General features: G+C 45.8%; 1 protein-coding gene and 1 long non-coding RNA gene across 3 annotated transcripts in view; one reads left to right on the forward strand and one right to left on the reverse strand.

Annotated features, from left to right (window-relative positions):
* Positions 1-20361, reverse strand: part of olfm2a (olfactomedin 2a) — a 47000-nt gene that overhangs the window by 15862 nt on the left and 10777 nt on the right. Inside the window, exon 1 of one of the 2 annotated variants that reach the window (XM_028986256.1) lies at positions 6943-7438. The exons of the other annotated variant lie outside the window; for it this stretch is intronic. Within the exon in view, the coding sequence (XP_028842089.1) occupies positions 6943-7086 (144 nt within the window). The 5' untranslated portion in view covers positions 7087-7438. Of the gene's footprint in view, positions 1-6942; positions 7439-20361 lie in introns of those variants that run through there. 2 annotated transcript variants of the gene reach the window in all.
* The window catches only part of LOC114794012 (uncharacterized), a 37947-nt gene continuing 24482 nt past the window's right edge, over positions 6897-20361 (forward strand). Inside the window, exon 1 of the long non-coding RNA XR_003750290.1 lies at positions 6897-7333. This is a non-coding gene — a long non-coding RNA (uncharacterized LOC114794012). The remainder of the gene's footprint in view (positions 7334-20361) is intronic.

Below are 20361 nucleotides of genomic sequence, written 5' to 3' on the forward strand. Positions count from 1 at the left end.
ATTGGCGAGATTTGATTTCACAGTGAGGGATCTCAGACATCTCTGCTTCACCTCTTGTGTCCCTGACGCTGACAACATCTGCTTTTGGACCAGAGAAGCTAACGGAACCTGAGGGCCAATATATTTTAGTATATCTCTATTTGTTCTTATTAAAATATATGCACAGTCTGCACTGAAGTACTCCGGGTTACATTTCACTGCATATTATGCGTGCATCAGATAATGTCTTTGAATCGGCTCTCCGGCCCCGGCACTCAGCTCCACCCGTGGCCTTTAGAAGAACCTCAGACTTCCAGCTCTGACTCCGTGCACAGCCAAAAACCCAGTCCATCCCAGAGAGTCGGCACATCAACATTCAGATGGGCAGTCGACGGGCAGAGGAGACGTATTGAAAATGTAGGTGGCCTCCAGGGTTCGACACCTCCCAGTTCTCCTCACAGAATATCCGATGTGTAATGGCCGCCGTCTCGCCGAGGTCAACAAACCGCGGTGGGATTAACCAGTCAGAGCAGCGCGTTTCATTACCCGGACCCTGCAAATCGCACGGCGTAAAAGTCCACAATAAATGAGATCATAAATCAACAGGCCCTTCTTTTATAAGTGTGGCTTGAAGTCCATTACAAGTTTCATAAGCAGCCCGCCAGGGACTGGCAGGACCGTGTAAAGAGAGAGAGAAAGAGAGGGGGGGGGGGGGATAATGCTGTTTCTCCGGGTGAGGATGGAGGCCTTCATCTGATACTGCACTGATTGGCCGGCCGTTGCTCGGCACGCTGTTGTCCATCAGCCGCTGCTCCAGTCAGACGCTGATTACGCCGCAGTGGCCCCGGAGCGAAGCGCTAACATCTGTCTCTGCTCTGCTCCCACGGAGCCACCACCGCTGATATGGCCTGCAGACGCACTCCCCTCTGCGCCCCCCTTCGTTCTCATGCTATCATGGAAACATTCTCCTCCGTCCAATCGTATACCTGTTTCCATTAAACAGGGCTGTCTGAACACCATCTCACTGAACACTCTTATTATTACACTCTTATTACAAAACTGTTTGGTAGTCAGTGGTCAAGCGCACAGTCGTCAAGGTTGTGTTGACCAGTGTGGGATAACTGTTGGCTGAAACCAAATATATAACACCACATCATTGATTTGGTCATTTGTTTCCAGCAGTTCTGAGCCTTGGGTTTGGCATCAACATGGCTGATGCTGAAAAAAAAAAAAAAAACTCTTTCATGCGTCTTTCATGCCAGGTAACATCAGATTGAACGTGTTTAATACAGTACGTGTCTCTTTCTTACACTATCAAAGGTTAAGACTTTTTATTATCTTGTAGTGGTTTACTCTTACTCTTTATGCGGGTGTGAGCTGAGTCTATTTCATGTTTAAAGAAAACTGCGCAGCAAAAGCATATGGCTACCCATCCATGCTAATGTGAATTCTGAAATCCTATAACCTATACCACACCTACTAGGTCTGGTGACAAAAAACTTTTGTCAGCTGCTGAATTTTTGCTGGAAAGAGTTGCTCCTTTGTTTTTTAATCAAATTGGAAGCCATATCTCCATTCAGAGCTTTATAATTCTGTGTTAAGAGTGCGGCGGTGTTTACTGTGTCTTGTAATGTTGAACAGAATCCCACTTTTCTGAGGTGGTGCCGATCAGCAGAGTCAGTGTTGGAAGCTGTGAACAGCTGGTCAGAAGGTTGAATTTGAAGTGCTCTCTCTCCTCCGTGCTCATCATCTTAGATACATAATGGAAGGGGAGGGATGACCTTTATTAAAATGGAGTAGCAGATGTGCACATTTCCATTTCTTACACTTTCATTCAAGTGACTAAACAAAGCCTAAGTGTCCTAGAACAAGTATGCTACTTTAGTGTCCAATATGTAGAGGTTCCCGTGGCAGTGGCACTGCAGTCAACGGGGCCGGGCCCTTATTTTTTTTGTTTAGGTTTGCATTTCCTAGGGGAATTGGCTTTAATTAGGGCTTTAAATTGTGCCTTACTGTAAGTTTGTTAAGGCCGGGCACTTGACCCGCTTCTTGGCTCCCAGAGCTTTTGGAGACGTGTTTAAATGCACTTTTCATCACGTGGTGGAGTCTTTTTTCCAGGCCCATTGCCACGATGAGGAATTCACTAGTCGCAGAGTTGCGCCGTCCAGCACATCCACCGGACTTTGAGATGACTCTGTAAAATAACTCTGAAGTCTGAAATATAGCTGATGGTCATTTATGTGATTCATAAATCTATGACTCAATGGCCCTGATCTTCACCTTATTAGCCTCCCCCAGCCCCTCAGAGCAACTGAGGACCTCTTTATCGCTCACTTTCACCTTTTCATTCACTTACACACTCCCCATTCACCAATACTGTCATTGGGAAAGAGACTTATAGGACTCAGAGAGGAATCTTACAACCTGCATGTGTGCCGTTCACCATCTGGGCACTGTAGCGTTCAACCTTGTTTCATTTTGTAAATTTCAAATCACACACTCTAGTATTTCACTGGACCACCTTTAGCCTTGATTAAGTCACATATTTGCTGTGGCATTGTTTCAATGAGCTTCTGTAAGGTCATTTATATTCTGCGCAGATCTTGCAGAGATGATGGGACAGTCGGACCGCTGCACAATCCATGTGTGGAAATGACATCTCATGCTCCCTGAACCACTCTTCCACAATTTGAGCCCGATGAATCCTGGCATTTTCATCTTGGAATATTGCCTACTTGCTGCATCAGTTATGGTTAAATAACTTGTTGCACCTGAAACATAATCATGTGTGCGGTAATTATCCAATAGGAGGCTCCTACTTATTTGCTTTGACTTTTTTTTTTTTTTGGACAGGTAGTGTACATTCACAATGTTTACTACTGTATATTAATGTGAGAGATGATTGACAGCCATCATTCTGGACGATGCATTGACTCCCTTATTCTATGTGTAGCATTAGTGTGTGTAGTCCCATATCCTCGCTTCTTTCAACATTTCCCTCTGTTCTCTACACTTCTCATACAGTAAATATATTACCCAGGTTCAAAGTGAAGTGATTGTCACAGCAGCACAGCACACGGTGCACACAGTGAAATTTGTCCTCTGCATTTAACCCATCACCCTGAGTGAGCAGTGGGCAGCCATGACAGGTGCCCGGGGAGCAGTGTGTGGGGACGGTGCTTTGCTCAGTGGCACCTCAGTGGCACCTTGGCAGATCGGGATTCGAACCGGCAACCTTCTGATTACGGGGCTGCTTCCTTAACTGCTAGGCCACCACTGCCATCACCACTGGGTAATGTACACAGTGCTGATTTAGTGGCTATGACATTCAAGAACACTCCTTGCACTCTATGACATTTATTTGCATAAGAATTACTTGCTCTAACTCACTAAACATGATTTACATATGTTATTGTGTTAAATGTGAAATTAAAAGTCATGTATTGTGATTTTTTCTTCTGGAATCATTACAGCCCCAATCACATCTCATGGCCTCATGTTTAAAGAGTGTTCCCGACTAAGCTCCCTAGGTTTCATTTTCCAATAAAATATTTCATTGTCAAGGCAAGACCTTGTCAACTTTGCACATCTTGGGTAATATTCACATCACACCACCAATACCCAGCTGTAGCATGGGGGAGAAAGGATATGAAAAAGCTGTGACCCTACTCTCCACAGCAGGAGACCACATCTCAGCCCAACACCTCTTCTGGCTGCTTGTGTGTGTAGACGGTGTATAGTCTGTCTGCAGGCTTGGGCTTGCTTATGAAGTTAAAGTGATTGTCATTGTGCACACAACAAAATGTGTCCTCTGCATTTAACCCATCACCTTGGTGAGCAGTGGGCAACCATGAAAGGTGCGGTGTGTGGAAACGGTGCTTTGCTCAGTGTCACCTTGCATGTGAGAGCCTGCCCTCTGAACCTCACACACACAACAATACACACACTCTCTTCTGCAAACCAGATTTTTTGTTCTTCTCAGATGGCCTTTTGGCATGCTGCCTCTCCAGTGTCTTGCACTTATGGATGTGTGCTTATTTTTTGCACTTCCCTGAATAATTGATACTCCGCTGCCTGCACGCTGGTAATTACAGCGTGGCTGTGTAATGTGGACTGTCCGCCTGGACCAGCTGGTTGGGAAATGGGAAAACGAAGGCACTGGAGCAGGTTGTGATTGTAGCTCTGAGCCGTGTGTGAATATGGGACACTTAGCTAGCGCAGGGGAGGCAGTGGCCTGGAGCTCTGGTGGACACACGGACACAAACACACACACACAGGCAGCCAGGGCATACGAACACAACTACAGTTACAGTTCCTTCACCACAGTAATGGGTCTCGGTTTTTTGCCTTTGTTGCTTGGTTTCCTCCATGTGCAGTTGAAACTGTTGTTCTGGTCTGGTTTGGTGTGATTGGTTAGGGAGAGGAGCCATTCTATTGCCTTTACCTGGTCTCCTGATAAAGAGTTGCACCACTATAAACCAGCCCTCACTGAATGAGGGAGTTCAGGTCTGACCCCATAGTGTATGATGATCCTGCGGTACCTCACTTCAACAACACACACACACACACACACACACACACACACACACACACACACACGTGTATTGAATTTAACCTCCTACCCACCACCTACAAACACAAAGCAGCTACAGTAAATACACATCACCTACACAGACACATACCCACTTACTGCCTACATAAACAGACCAGCTATCGCCTACACATGGTGAATCAGTTACACACACAAACACACAACCTACATACCAGTTACACACATGCCCACACTAAACTGGCAACATAGACACAAACCAGTGCAGGTACACGTATAGACCAGCTGCCTGCATATACGCTGAAGTGGTGAATGCTTGAGATTGAGGTTTTTGCTTGAGGTTTTGACAAATGTATTAAAAATAAGTACATAAGTATTCCCAGCCTTTGCCATGAAGGTCAAAATTGAGCTCAGGTGCCTCCTGGTTCCCCTGAACATCCTTGAGATGTTTCTATAAGCTTAATTGGTGTCCTGTGGATAAAACAGTCGATTGGACATTATTTGCAAAGACACACACCTAAGGTCCCAAAGTTGATGTTATAGCACTAACCAAGCATGAAGTCAAAAGTATTGTCTGTAGACATCTGAGATGGCTAAAAGTCATATGGCAGCCTGTCTGGAGTTTGCCAAAGGCACCTGAAGGACTCTGATTGAACATCTCTGGAGATCTTAAAATGGCTGAACCAACACTTTCCCATCCAACCTGAGAGGTGCTGCAAAGAGGAATGGGTCAAACTGGAGAAGGATAGGTGTGTCAAGATTGTAGCATCATCTTCAAAAAGACTTGAGACTGTAATTGCTGCCAAAGATGCATCAAAAAAGTATTGAGCGAAGGCTGCGAATACTTAGGTACATGTGGTCTCTCGGTTTTTCTATTTTTCCAAAATATGCCAAAACTTCAAGTAAGCTTCTTTCATATTTTCATTATGGGGTGTTGTGTGTATTATGAGAGAAAAAATGCATTTAATCCATTCTGAAATAAGGCTGTAACTCAAAAATGTAAATCAAATCTTTCAAAATACAAGTTTGTCCTTGTGGGGACCAGCAAAATGCCCCACTTCCCTTAATACATGTGCCTGAATGTGTTTGTGAGGCTAATCAGTCTTCAAGAATTCATAAATACAAAACAGCAGAGAGACACATTGCCTACACAGCACAGAACCTGCACACACACACACACACACACACACACACACACACACACACACTTATAGCACCAAACCACCCTACCACACAGAATACACATCTACTGTATCTGGTCCAACCTAAACACACAGCATTGCTCATACCACAAGCACACACACACACACACACACACACACACAGACAAACTGTACTGAACAGAAACACCACACTGAATAATCCAAGATAAAGTCTGGTTGCAGAGTCAAAGACTGCTGCTCCATGTGTCAGTAAGCATTACAGTGAGGTGTCTGCACGTGTTCTGCACAGCATGATGGTCCAACTAAAGGAGAAACACAAAATCACACTAACTTGGCCGTGACCCGACAGCTTTGTGCTAATGTCTCTTTGGGTCTCAAAGCAGACAGATGGACGCCGACCTCCAACTACCGGCACACTCAAACCCCATCCACCATCCAGATGGACTTCTCTGCTCGGTCAGCCATCGTCACAGGGCACACCGTTTTATGGGGGGGAGGCAGATGCTCCCAAAATACACCCAAGATACCACCAAAGGCAATCACTCAGTATTAATGATGCAGCAAATGTCAGGGGCTCCACCCAATTCGTCTCTCTCCCCCACAACCAGCCCCGCCCCTCTCACTAACACTCTCGCACACAGAGACTATTTCCTCCAGATGAGATGCACACAAGCCTCTATAACACCACCACAGGATAATGCAGCACTGTGTGGATTTATGCATCGTTTCCGTCTCTCCAACCGGGGAGACGCCACCCTCGTTTTGGCACTGAGCCCTCTGACACCCTAATTTACCTTACTCCTGGAGTCAGATTCCGTCAGAGACTCGCGCCACTGAGGAGGCTGTAATGGATTCCATTCATAAGATCTCCGTTTCAGCCTTCGCTATCTGTTCCTAAGGATCATTGGAGGAAGTCTGAGTCTTACTCCGAACGACGGTCCCAGTTCTCAGCATTTATAATCTCTGTGGTTTCCATTAGCAAATCTCCAAACCTCACAGTGTCGGTCTCAGCTTCCTGTTTACTGGCAAGAGGCATCCCGAGAACAATTCACATTACACGATTCATTCTTCCACTCCACGCGCTCTGCTGGGTCTCGGTCTGGATGAAGCCCACAGGTGCCTCACTGTCTGCCACTCAGAGGAGACCCTGGTGCTGGTGCTGGTGCTGTACACCGACCAGTTGGACCCACTCGAATAAACAGGTTAAAGGAGACAAACAGGAGAGAGAGAAGAGGAGGTAACGTTACGCACGCTCACAATCCGCTCGGACGTCCCCCCTCTGGAGATGGTGGTCCCGTTGAGTCCCACCAGCGAGGGCAGTGTCTGGGACATCCAGTTGGTGACCATGGCCATGGTGCTGAGCACCGCGCCGATCTTCAGCAGAGGCACGCTCATGACCCTCCCTCAGCCTCGCCACCGCTGGGCCTCACGCCGGCCAGCCCCCCCCCCTCCCCGCACCGCGCCGGGACACTACAGACCACGCCACAGAGAGGGAACGTGCCACGCCACCGTCCGGAGAGAGGAGCAGAGAGCAGGCGGAGCCACAGCCAGCCGAGTGAGAGCCGGAGTCGGGAGCTGGCGGAGAGAGGAACCTGCGATCCAGCGGCATCACATACGCTTCCTTCTGTGGAGGAGTGAGACCGTGAGTGCCTTACCCCCCCACCGCCACCCCCGCTGCATGTCTCTCTCTCTCTCCCTCTCGCTCACTCTCTCTCTCTCTCAGGATGCAGCACGGCACATTGGCTATCCCGCTCTCTCGTCCCTCCCTCTCTGTCTCTATTTCTCTCACCTCTTCAAACACACACACACACACACACACACACACACAGACACACTTCCTTATTCTCTTTGCACATCCCCAGTGCTTCACAGCCCCCCCAAAAAAAAAAATCACAAACACAGCAGGCACCTGGGAGGTCTCTCGATGAGAGCAAAACATGATGATGATGATGATGTACTTATCATGAAGATGTTATCTGCTCAGCACCCTCGCCATTATGATCTCCTTCGTCTCCGTCATTAAATGGGGGGGGGGGGGGGGGCAATCACACAGTCACACAGTAACGTACGGACCTGGACTCCCCCATTCTGTGTAACTGAGAGGAGCTGGTCGGCACAGCCGCCCGGGGCTCGGTGAGACGTCTCCATTTCGGGGAGGATAATTAAACAGATAAGTCAGTAGTGAAGGAAGCCGGAAAGTTGAGTAACTCTGTCGCTGGCAGATTAATCCAGGCTGGAACAGTAAGGCCGAGACGCGCCGCTGTGCCGGTTAACAGCGGTGAGTCCCTGTTGGGAGGGGAGGTCTTAAATGCCCTCAAAACGTTTTACGGCGATGCTGAGAGGAAACGGCATCTTGAGTGGTATAAAGTTTGCACTGTTTGGTGGTTTTTAGGGAAGTAGTGTCTCCTCAGCCCCGTGTCCCGCCTGCTCCGGCGGCTCGGGTGGGTCAACACTGCCCCCGTGTGGCTGTAAAGAAAGTGGCTCCATCCCAGCCACGTGTGGCCGAATCATGAACCCTGCAGGAATTGTGAGGAGCAGGCTTACGCAAGGCCTGCCATGTCTCGCCAGCTGCACCTTCCTTCTGAACGGACTCAACGTCTCCTAAATTACCGCTCGTTTCATTTCTGCAGCGACGACCGCCTGCCCACAAGAACCTCGAGAGTCGAGTAGGCGGGAAAAGTTGATACTTACAGTCCTAGCTGATTTACAGGTAGACATGAACAGGAGGCCGTATTATGATGACATTTTCTAACCGATCAATGAGACCGGCTTAGAGTGTGACCTCTAAAAGGTCCTTTTACCCAACAGCCAGGACAGTGCGGCTCCAGCGGCCATCACACCTCGGGTCAGATCCACTTGTGTTGCCCTTAATAAGGCTGAGCGCTGCGGGCGGAGCAGTCCGCACTTTCCTCCCCTCCTGTCCGTGCCTTTTACAGAGTCACGGGGGGACAACCATGGCAACAGCGTCTCGTTATTGTGGTCTTAATGAGTCGCGGGGTGACAGACGGTGTCTTGGACAAAACGACTCCACTGTGGCTTTTAATGCGTTGCCTCGTGGGCTTGATTGATTTTGTTTTGCCGGAACATCATTAGGACTTTATAGATTACGATGCACATTTATTACCTGATTATTACGCACAGGTCTTAAATAACCAGCAAGCCACAAGGGGGCATTTTTTCCTAGCATATTTCATTTCATAAATGCTCTTCATTAGACCCTTAATGCAAAAGGTTCACTCCGTTCTATATACAAAAGTATATAACTTGGAAATTACAGTGGTTCATCCAATAATAATAATTTATTGGATGTCTTTATCCAAAGCAACTTACAATCAGTAGTTACAGGGACAGTCCCCCTGGAGGCACTCAGGGTTAACTGTCTTGCTCAGGGACAGAATGTTAGTGGGGTTTGAGCCTTGACTTTGTGATGTTTGGGTCCAAAAGCATGTATGTTACCCACCAGCGGGGCAGTGGTGGCCTAGTGGTTAAGGAAGCGACACCGTAATCAGAAGGTTGCCGGTTCAAATCCCGACCACTGAGGTGCAACTGAGCAAAGCATCGTCCCCACACACTCTCGCTGCTCACCAAGGGTGATGGTTAAAAGCAGAGGACACATTTCATTGTGTCACCTTGTGCTGTGCTGCAGTGTTTCACAATGACAATCACTTTCACTTAGGCTACAGCCGTTATGCTTATACTATACTTATGCATCATGTTAAGATGAGGTTTGTATCTGATAAACATTACACAATAGGCACAACGATTTAGTGTGATTGTCATTGTGATACATAATGCACAGCACACGGTGACTCAATGAAATGTGTCCTCTGCATTTAACCATCACCCTTACTGAGCAGTGGGCAGCCATGACAGGCGCCCGGGGAGTAGTTTGTGGGGACGGGGTCTTGCTCAGTGGCACCTTGAGGCTCGGGATTCAAACCGGCAACCTTCCAATCACAGGTTCCATTATGTACCCGCTAGGCCACCACTGCGTGAACATAAATACAATATGTATTCAAACCAGAATTTGGAATCGCAAACCCAGCCACTGGGGGATGCACATGACAGTGTAATTCTTGGAGCTGGTCCCAAGCCCAGGTAATTTGGGAGGGTTTTTCCATGTCAATTGTGCAGACAACCAGACCAGTTCATCCGCTGTGGCGAACCCTAATGGAAGAAGCAAAAGGAGGAAGAAGTATTTGGAATTCATGGTGGATCAGAATCAGACATTGCACATCACTGTTCAAAATGCCATCAATTTTAACAAGATCCCCAATATCAGCAGCTGACCTGCAGCCCCAAACCACCACCGAGCCTCCACCATGTTTTATAGATGGATGTAGACTCTCGATGCCCAGGCATTCTCTGTACGTACCGAGACTTGATGGCACTTATTTTCATTTGTTTCCCTTCCTTGAGAATGGCTTAAGGAAAGAGTGGCTCATGGGTTATCATCCAATCACATTCAAATCACCACAGAAGCTACGTGTTGCGTTAATAAGGCATTTGATGCATGCTGTTTTTTTTACTGTTGGTATTATCATCTACAAGGTGAGCAGTTTGAGCCTGGTGCATGAGTGTGTGTGTGTTTTTTCCCCAACCAGAAGATATAGAGAAGGGAGACCCCAGAACGGTCATATATTACTGCAGGTAACAGCCTGGCGGTTGATTCTGATGAAAACGAACTACGTAGTCATGGAAACCATAATTTGATTAATGTACACTGGAGGTTTTACACTGTCTGGGTGCTGTGGGGATGGGATGGAGTGGCTGTGGCAGAGAGTGGTGAGTCTCTCGTGCCCCGCAGGCCCTTCACTCAGCTATTTCTGTTCTGGGCCTTTACATTCTCATTAACGATCTTACTCATCTTCTCACGTACTGACACTAGCCCCGGATACACACAAACACAAACACAGAACCAAACGCACAATGACACATGTACACATGCAAGCACACACCCAGAGTGACAGTGGCATGTGGAGTAGCATGCACGCAATACTGAAAAACACACATACAGCAAACAACATCAGACAGTGCGTTTTGGTGTGTGATAAAACTAAAATTGCGTTGTATTCTGTGCCCTTGGGGAAATACAATACAAAAAAAAAAAAAAAACGATTTTAATCAGCAAGTGAATTTCTGCGGTTGCTGCAGTACCAGCGCTCACCCTTTGATGGCAGCAAAGTTCTTTTCTAAAAAAAAAAAAAAATCTCTCTTTAAAAAAACCCGAATATTTCATGGTTTCCAGAGTAAATACACACACATGCTCGCCCAGCATCATCTCTAGACCGTTCTAACGTGGTGCTATGTTACACACTATCAGCATCTTGACCCTTCTGTCAAGGCAAAGGCGAGAGCCACCAACACCAGAAGCTCATTAAACATTTAAAACCCTTTTAACTTACACGTTTATGATGCAGGCCGGCTGAGATGCGCATTCGATTTGATGATTTATTTATTTTTTTGTGTTGTAGTACTTTGCTCATTATTTATTAACTGGGTGACAGTCAGTCCTCTTGCTTTCTTTTGAAGTCAAGATCAAAATCGGTTTGCTCATCGTACGACCTCGTTTCCACGACAATGGCATAAAAAAAAAATTTTGATGCGGTGAGTGGAAGTGCCATTGTGGACTCGGATTAAACGCTCCAGTGGCTAGAAGGACCGAAAGCCTCAGAGGTCGGCAAAGCCAAGAGAAGGCTTCTCAGTGACACACACACACACACACACAAACACACACACACACACACACACAGTGCTCACCTTGCTGGATAACGCTGAATAATGCAGTTCCTTTGCAATGAATGCTGTGCATGCCACATTGCATCTGGAATGCGCACTCGCCACACATGCTAACCACACGAAACCCCGGCGCTGCGGCCAGCAAGAACCCGAGCTGCGTTCCAACCATCCCGTGCAGCTAAGCCGGTCGGTGGGGAGCGGTCCGTAGTGCCGGTTCTGGACGTTTTATGGGTTAATCCAGCGTAGCACACACGTGTCCCAAATGACAGGAGTCATACGGCCACGCGGCGGGGCCTATTGATCCAGCCGCTTTGATTTTGAAATCCTGACGGCACGTCACTGACTTGTCGGCTGGGAATGTGCTGGGCTTCCCTTCAGCAAGGTGGACATCATCATCCACTTTCTTTTTCCCCACCCATACGTCCTTACTTTCCCTTCAAATTTGCAGTGGCACTAAGCTTGGTGAATGTGGGAGGGGCTCTTCCTGTCCTCAGAGTAGTGCACTCTATTCCCTGGACGTTATTTATCCTCTTCATTGATTATGAGATCCGCAGCCAGAAACGGCATTTTAATCGGACATCGTCTCGAGCACCGCGCCGGCGTGTTTGTGTGCCCGTCCGTGCCAGGCAGACTGGGTTCACTCATCTCCGTGGCCTTCCGTGCTACCCATTGTACTCAAAACAGGCAGCTTGGCTGGAAGCGGCGCGCGCTTCAATAGGTGTCCTGCCGCCGCTTTCAACCGCGAGCTCGGCTGACATATTTGCAAAGCTGGAGCTCGGCGAAAGGCTCCCAAGACAGCTGCGTGTGAGAAGTGCCAAAAAGAAGGACAAACCACACCGAGCGCAGTCAGAAAGCCAACAACGGAGAGAGAGAGAGAGAGAGAGAGAGAGAGAGAGAGAGAGAGAGAGAGAGAGAGTCCGTGAATCCGAGGCCTACTGAGGTAATAAGCCCGTTCGCATTCATCTCCATGATGATCGCTGTGATCTCTCAACACGATCTCCCCACATCCTGGACGGTCCAATTACGGGCGGAGGCGAGGAAAACTGATTTAGTGGATCACGGTTAGGGAACGCTGACTATCTATTTAATCATTTAAACAGTTCTTTTTTTCCCCGAAAGAACGAATTGCAAAGCTGGTAAATGGACTCCTAATTACTGACAGCAAATTGGAAGTCTTAAAGCTTGACTGAGGGACGGCTAGGACTGAAGGAGAGCTTGTTAATTGAGGTTGCCCCACATGGCTGTTCGGCTCATCAGAAACGTTCGGAGCTCTGCTCCTGCTTCCGGTCCTGTCACTATCGCTGACAATAATTGGCTTTTGTATTCGCAGCCAAATGAAAGCCATGGTGTCTTTGAGGCACGGCAGGATTAATTCCGTTCTAAACGGAGCGATACCGAGTGCGGCTCAGCCCTGCAACTGTTTCTCAAGATGTCTGAGATCTTTTTTTTCTTTTTATTCCACCTGACTTGAAAGATGCACGCCAGGCACCTGTGACCACAGAGAAAACTCACTGAGCAGAGATCAAAATTTCACTGATGCAAGCTGATCAAAGATGAGCCGCACTGCACACATTTACCCACATCGCCCTGCTACAGGATACCTGGCTGGCTGCAGGACTGCATTAAAAACCAAAATAAAATCGGAGCGTGGAGAAGAGAGAATGGGAATATACTACATAGGGCTGTCAATTGATCTCGAAAAAAGACCTAAAACCCATGTCACATGGTGCTGGGTGGGTTTACACATTTTCATCTGGTCGCATCTGAAAATGTTCACACTGTCCATTTCCATTGTCTCTTTGAGTTCCTTATCCATATCATAGGTTAGACCCCACATAAAGTATAAATTGTGTTTTAACACCAAAAATATTTTTACACCACAAACATTTATAAATTAATAACAGCTTTTATTGTGAGAGCACTAATTCAGCAATATTCTTGTAAAAGCCCACTACTGTCAAGGTGTAATTTAAAATCCGTACATTCTTTAAACGTTTTCTATAGGTAACTGCAACAAACCCAAAGCCAGTGAGAAATGAGACTGAAACAGCCTGGTGCCGAATCAGAACTAAAAATCACAGAAGAGCCGACGTCTTTCCGTTTGCAGAGGTTATTAATGTGCGTGGAAGCTGTAAAATTTAATGAGGGGTTGCTGTAATTGCTTACAGTGTTGGAATGTATAAATCACAAAACATCCCCAGACTGGCTGCTTAATGGGAAGAATGGAAGAAGCGTGGAGAAAAAACGAGCAGCCCTTGAATTGTGCTGAGCCGCTCAGCTTTATACTGCAAACCACAAACCTTCATTAGACAAACAAGACTTCTCAGTTTTTTCTTTAAAATTATCATAATAAAATTATAAAGTGACCTTATTACAATGGATAATAAAGTGAAGGCCTGGAGCATTTCATAAATGTATGAACAGAATCATCTGATGGCTGCCTTGATTTGGAGTTGCTACCTCGTTCAAGGGCAGAGTTGGACAATTACAACAAATACAACATTGTTTTCCATCTGTAGGCTTTTGCTAGTAGGAGATCATTCATTAGTTTGCAGAGTTGAGAGAGTTCTTCTAGCACATCTCTACAAATGAAATTAGGGACAACCAAGGAATCTACACAATGTCCAAGGGTCCTGCCATCATGTTTCTTCAATTTCTCCAGATCAGTCGATCTCAATGTTAGAGCACTGGGGGTTTTGTGGTCTTTAGCCAAATGAAAATGTTTTTGTAAGAGAATATTGTCATATTTGATGGTTTTTGGTTTGTCAATGTGTTCAATCAACTGAATTCTAACTGGTTGGTGTGGTGACAGGGGAAGGGTTGTCATAGGAACTGAAACATAAAAATGCTGCATGGGCGGTCTTCATTTAAACCCAAATTGCTCCTAATCACAGATTGTTGCACAGAGTGTCACCTAATTTCAGGACTCCTGATAGATGTCAAAAAGATCACTTCTTAATCATTCCAGGCCATTGACTGTCCCAACAAGTCTAATGCGAAATCTCTATTAGAATAATTACAGCCATTTATGATTAACATATTTCTGGATTCTATACTGTGATTTTGATTAATATGCAATTAAGTGTGCCACCCTATCGCCAAAAATGGCTCTAATCATTCTTCCTGATCTCGCCCAGTGTACTTCCTCAGCTTTGCACAGTCCTTGGCCTTTTAGCTGCACTTTGTAATATTCTGTGTAGCCATTGATCCATTTAGCGAGCACCCAAGTAACTAAAATAACCGCCTGAAAGGAAATTTGTTGTGAGACGAGCTCATAATTCACCTCTGACTACATGTGGGAAGAGCAGGGTTGGGTTTAGTTTAGTATCCCTGGCCAAGGCCCTGTGGCTTTTTACTTAGTACTGAAATGTATCTTATTTGGTGTATTTAATTTCCTCATATTTGCAAGCGTGCATTTGGCATTGCATAGTAATGACCTCGTTGCCGGATTGCCTCCGATGTTAAAGATAATGCGCTCTATATCATTCCATTATTATTCATAGCGTGCTTGTGGCAGGAATGGGAGACAATTTATTCCTGAAGGATGGGCTTCTCTTATTATTAGATATCTTAAGTGCCCGCCCTGTTTTTCTCACATAGGGACATCCCAGACTGCTACAGCTTTTACCGGCACAATATATCTGCCTCTCCTGGGTCGCATTAATGCTTCACATAAGACCTGGGCCTATCGCTCTGCTGGTGATATTCTAACTTGGCTGTGCTCAGTGGGACATGTTATTCGATTATTAAAAACAAAAAGTGTATTACCACAGAGAATGCCAATGAACAGCTTTATTGGCACATTATTTTGGCCTAAGCAAAACTCGTATTGCCTTTCGGTGAAGGGGGGGGGACTACTCTCAGAATGCCATAGTGCAACAAAATTGCATGCAATGTGAGGAAAACCCGAAGATTGCTGTCTGCAACTGTTTGGTCCTTTTGCTTATTTTTAATGAAACGTTGTTCGAGGCTGTCTCAGCAACATCAACACAGATATCAAGCCCAGATTCTGCAATCGATCCAGAGCAAACCAGCTAGAAAAATGTGTCTGACAAGTGTGAGGCCATTCCCCCGCTGCCCGGGGCAACAGCACCACCGCTCAAATCTTCTCCACCCTCCATCTGAGCGCCTCACACCACCAGATCCACACAAGACCCATTTCCTCCATTCTAATGGCTGTATATTATCTGCACGAATACATTTTATGCATTCACTAACATCACTAACTCGCAAGCTATATCAAGCTATTAAGAATTTGCTTCTTGAAAAAACAAAAAATCTGTTTTATTTTATACAATAATTTGGTCCTTGTCTGAGGACCTTACACTTGTCCAATTTTTATGCATACAACAGATTGCTGTGGTGGCGGCCTAGCCGGTAAGGAATCAGACCTGAAAGGTTGAAAGGTTGCCAGTTCGAATCCGGTTCGGAATCTGGTTTCTGGTTTGAATGCCTCTGAGCAAGGTACTGCCCCCACACCTCAAGGAATGGGTTAAATACAGAGACCACATTACACTGTGTGCACAGGGTGCTGTGCACTCGGTCGACGAAAAAATGTTGGCTTATTACACAAACTGCTAATCACATATTGCTTTTTTATGACTGATTGGACACATTGTGTATAAAGCAATTCATCTGTTGATATTAAAAAGAGATCAAGTGCTGTTGATCTGCATAATGCTGGGAAGGGTTATGAAGTGATCAAAGTGATACAAAGAAAAATTGTCTATAAATGGAGACGATTTAGTACTGTGAGTTGACTTCAAAGGCAAAGCCCAGAATTCTAAATGAGGAAAAGAAAGTCCCTTGAGAAACATTTTAAGGCTTACTGGATTCATTGGAGCCGACTAACAGCTCTCTCAATTGTCCACCATACACAACGTTTTAACTGGGCAGGGACAGGGCATTCACGGCAGGACAGCACAGAGAAAATGTAGTCTTTCTGAACACTTTTTAATGCACATTTATATGATTCTGGGAAAATTTTGTGAACTGATGAAGCTAAGAATGAACTGGTGAGGAAGTGCATGCAGACCCTTGTCTCATATGAAAAGGGCACAACATCATTTCTATGGTGGATTGAAAAACTTGATTGCCCACATCAATGGGAATTTGATGTCCAGACATTTCCCAGGTCATACTCCAGTGTCATGTAAGGGCTGCCACATGCTGAAGCTCATTAAATGACGGGTAATGTAGCAGGACCATGACCCCAAATACAGAACCAATATCACTGTCATGATCCGGTTCAGCAGGGGCTACTCCAGGTGTCACAACCTAAATTTCCCTGGCACTCCGGGACAGGTTTTCCATGTGTTCCGTATCAGGTATCCAGCTGTATGCAACTATAAATGTATATTGAATGTGTCTACTCGGCATATGGTCATTGTCACCACCCGGTATGTTGTTTCCTGATCCCTGCTATGTTCTGTATTTGTGATTAAAGCCCTGTTTGTTTCCTGGAATGGAGCGTATTCATGTACCACGACCCGTGACACTTCTGAATGGCTGAATTAAAATCTCTGTCTGTACCTAAACCCCATGCTGCTAGATGACCTTAAGACAGCCAATAACACCAGACGTCTGAACATGGTTATTTATTTAAATGAGGTTTAATGAGTTACTGAGTTAATGAGTTACTTTAAATACATTTAATAATTTAATTCTATGTTATAAAGCATGTTGGAACATGACATTCAGTGGCATCATAGCCGCTTCAAAACTTTTGGTGACGTTTTGGTGATATTGAACACACTATCAGTAGCTGATAGTGGCCAGCTTCAGGCACTCTGAAATAGTAGAAGAGAGGAAAAGCAGCGCCTTATGCCTCCTCCTGAAGGCCCTGTTATACCTCCACTTTATCTCCTCCTTCCACATGGCCCACCGTGCCTTCACAGAATTGCCCTTTGTAAGGCCCTCTCCAGCACATGCCATATTGGATCGGCATTTTTATCCCTCTAAATGCAATCCATCTCTCTGGTTCTCTTCCCAGCTCTCCTGTGCTGTGTGTCTACAGCGCAAAAAAAAGCCAGAGCACAGAGACCCACAATCATGCTGAAAGTGCCAAATTGGTGCAAAGCTCCCCTCACCCTTTCAGTGAAATGTCAGCATGCATCACCGTCTCTTTGTCACTCACCTCGTCATAATCCACATCTATTCCTCTAGCCGTTCCTTTCTTTCCCCTCGCTGACCCGAGCCTAGAGTGTATGATGGATTTGCCCGCCATTGTTTGGCCATTGTCGTGTCCGTATTGATTTAGTGATATTGGCCTAATTAAACCCAATCTGCATGGAGTGTCAGCGCCATTCAGGGGAATAAAATCAAAGTGACGGAGCGATAGGGGTCTAATTATTCCTCCGTTCTTCATTAGGATGGGTAAGATAATAACCCTGCAGGCACAGGACTCGCTCTCCCCTGCTCCCTTCAAAGCCAAAGCAGTGCCTTCTTACCCTTGCACAAATCATCCTATCAGTAAAAAATTTACATCAGACAGAAGGGTAGGTTTGTGTAATAACTACCAATGATAGATCTTTCTAAATGCAGGCATAAAATGAGGTAATAGCTGACCCAGGGAACACAACTTTTCTATATGAATTTGTCACAATGGCAGGACAGGGCAGGAATATAGATGCACGACTACCTGAAACATTAAGCATGTAAAACACAGTAACCCAATTAGACACAATAAGGCTACATTTATACACTTAGCATCAGTTGCACACAATCAGAGAAACAGGAACACACGCAGTCAACACCAAAACTCGGGTGGTAGTAGCCTAGTGTGTAACACACTCGCCTATGAAGGAGAAGACCCAAGTTCAAATCCCACGTACTACCATTGTGTCCCTGAGCAAGACACTTAACCCTATTTTTCTCCAGGGGGGGACTGTCCCTGTAACTACTGATTGTAAGTCGCTCTGGATAAGGGCATCTGATAAATGCTGTAAATGTAAAGTAAAACTCCAAACTGGAACACAGACCTGGAGCACCCCGCAAAGGCAGGACAGAACACAATCCATGCATGCCAATTTTGCATTTTTTTAAACCTTCGGTGAAGTGAGTGGAAGGTGATACAGACTATGTTAACTATAACCATAAGGTGAATTTGTTGTGGTTTCGTTGGTGCATGCGCGTGTGATCTATGGGGTGTCTGTGATTTATCGACTCTGGCCCTTATCACCCTGACCTTGGATACAGGACATCTTGTCTCATGTAACTCACATCATAAGAGAATCAGCAGACAGAGCCCTTTCACTTTGTCTTCTAGTCCTGGAGGGCAGTTTGCAGCATGATGGCAGGCTCTAATCTGTTTTGCAGAAGGGAAAACTGTGCTGTGTGTTAACTCTCCAAAAAGTCCACATGTGCAGAATTCTGGCTCGGCTACAGATACAGCAGATTGATTCTGACAGCCAAAAATCATCACAATATCAAATCAATCAAAATATCCTGAGTGAAGTACAGTTAATATCCTCATTTGCTGAGTTGACGGTCAAGAACAAATAGGATTCATATTAAGGATAATATTGCCTCCTGTGTAAACTAGTTAAATATAATTACATTTACTTCACATACTTTATATTAAACCTGATCATAAGGGAGAAAAATATTTTTTGGTATTCTTCATAAAAAGTTCATCAAAAAATCAACAAAGGTTCACTGGGGCAGTGCTGTCTTAGCGGGTAAAGATGACTAGCGGGGTTAGCGCCTGTCATGGCGGCTCACTGCTCACAGAGGACACACACGGTGTCGCCGTGTGCTGTGCTGCAGTGTTTCACAATGACAATCACTTTCACTTCACTGTCTCTGAATATTCATTCATTCAGGTCAAAGTGCTTATTACAGAAATAATAAGAGTGATAAAAGACTAATATAAAATATATTTAAGTTAGAGCAATAATGAGATAAAATATATTATTGTTTGTCACGTGACTTTGGTTGCCCAACACGCCGACGGCCTCACCCACCTGGGTGAGGCCGTCGGCGTGTTGGGGACTGTGGGGCTCACGGGAGCGGTGCGTACCCGCAGCGGGCTGTGTACTGCAACGTGTCTGGCTGGAGGAGAGGTCAAGGAGCAAGGGCCGATGGAGGAGCAAACGGGAACATCAGAGGTGGGGGCAGTAGAAGAAAACAGGGGCCAAGCGGTCAGTTGGCAACATCCATGGCAAACAAAGACAGACAGGGCAATCCAGAGAGAGAAGTCAGAAAACAGGCAGTCGGCGTGGGGCAGGGTCAATCCGTGGGTTTAGGTATGGCTTAGCAGCAAAGTGAATCTACAATGAGCGAGCAATGAATGAACTGGTCGTGCTTCTTTTTATGGGACCTTGACCTTGAGTATGTTTACTCCCTGCCCCCCCTGTGACAAAAAATGTCTTATACATTTTGGAATGTTATTCCATTATTTTGGTCTGATGGTTGTGGCTGCCGGCGTGCAGGGCATTTACATTTACATTTATGGCATTTATCAGACACCCTTATCCAGAGCGACTTACAATCAGTAGTTACAGGGACAGTCCCCCCTGGAGACACTTAGGGTTAAGTGTCTTGCTCAGGGACACAATGGTAGTAAGTGGGATTTGAACCTGGGTCTTCTGGTTCATAAGTGAGTGTGTACTACCACCCTTCAGGGCAGGGCAGGGCAGGGAGCACCAGCCCACCACATTCTATACACACACACATACACATACACACACCTTTCACTCATCGTTCACTACGCGCAATTCAGTGTCGCCAGTCCACCTAGTGTACATGCCTTTGGATGGCAGGAGGAAACCGGAGAACCTGGTTTCCTTCGGGCTGCAGTGTGGCTGATTCCACAGCAGATTTTTTTTTTATATTTATTTATTTATTTGTTTGTTTTTCATGTCCAATTGTGGTGATTAAATAATCACTGATGCATCTGTAGCCTTCTCAGATCATTACAGGCACCACCAG

Source organism: Denticeps clupeoides, chromosome 7 (assembly GCF_900700375.1).
Source record: "Denticeps clupeoides chromosome 7, fDenClu1.1, whole genome shotgun sequence".
NCBI classification, from domain to species: domain Eukaryota; kingdom Metazoa; phylum Chordata; class Actinopteri; order Clupeiformes; family Denticipitidae; genus Denticeps; species Denticeps clupeoides.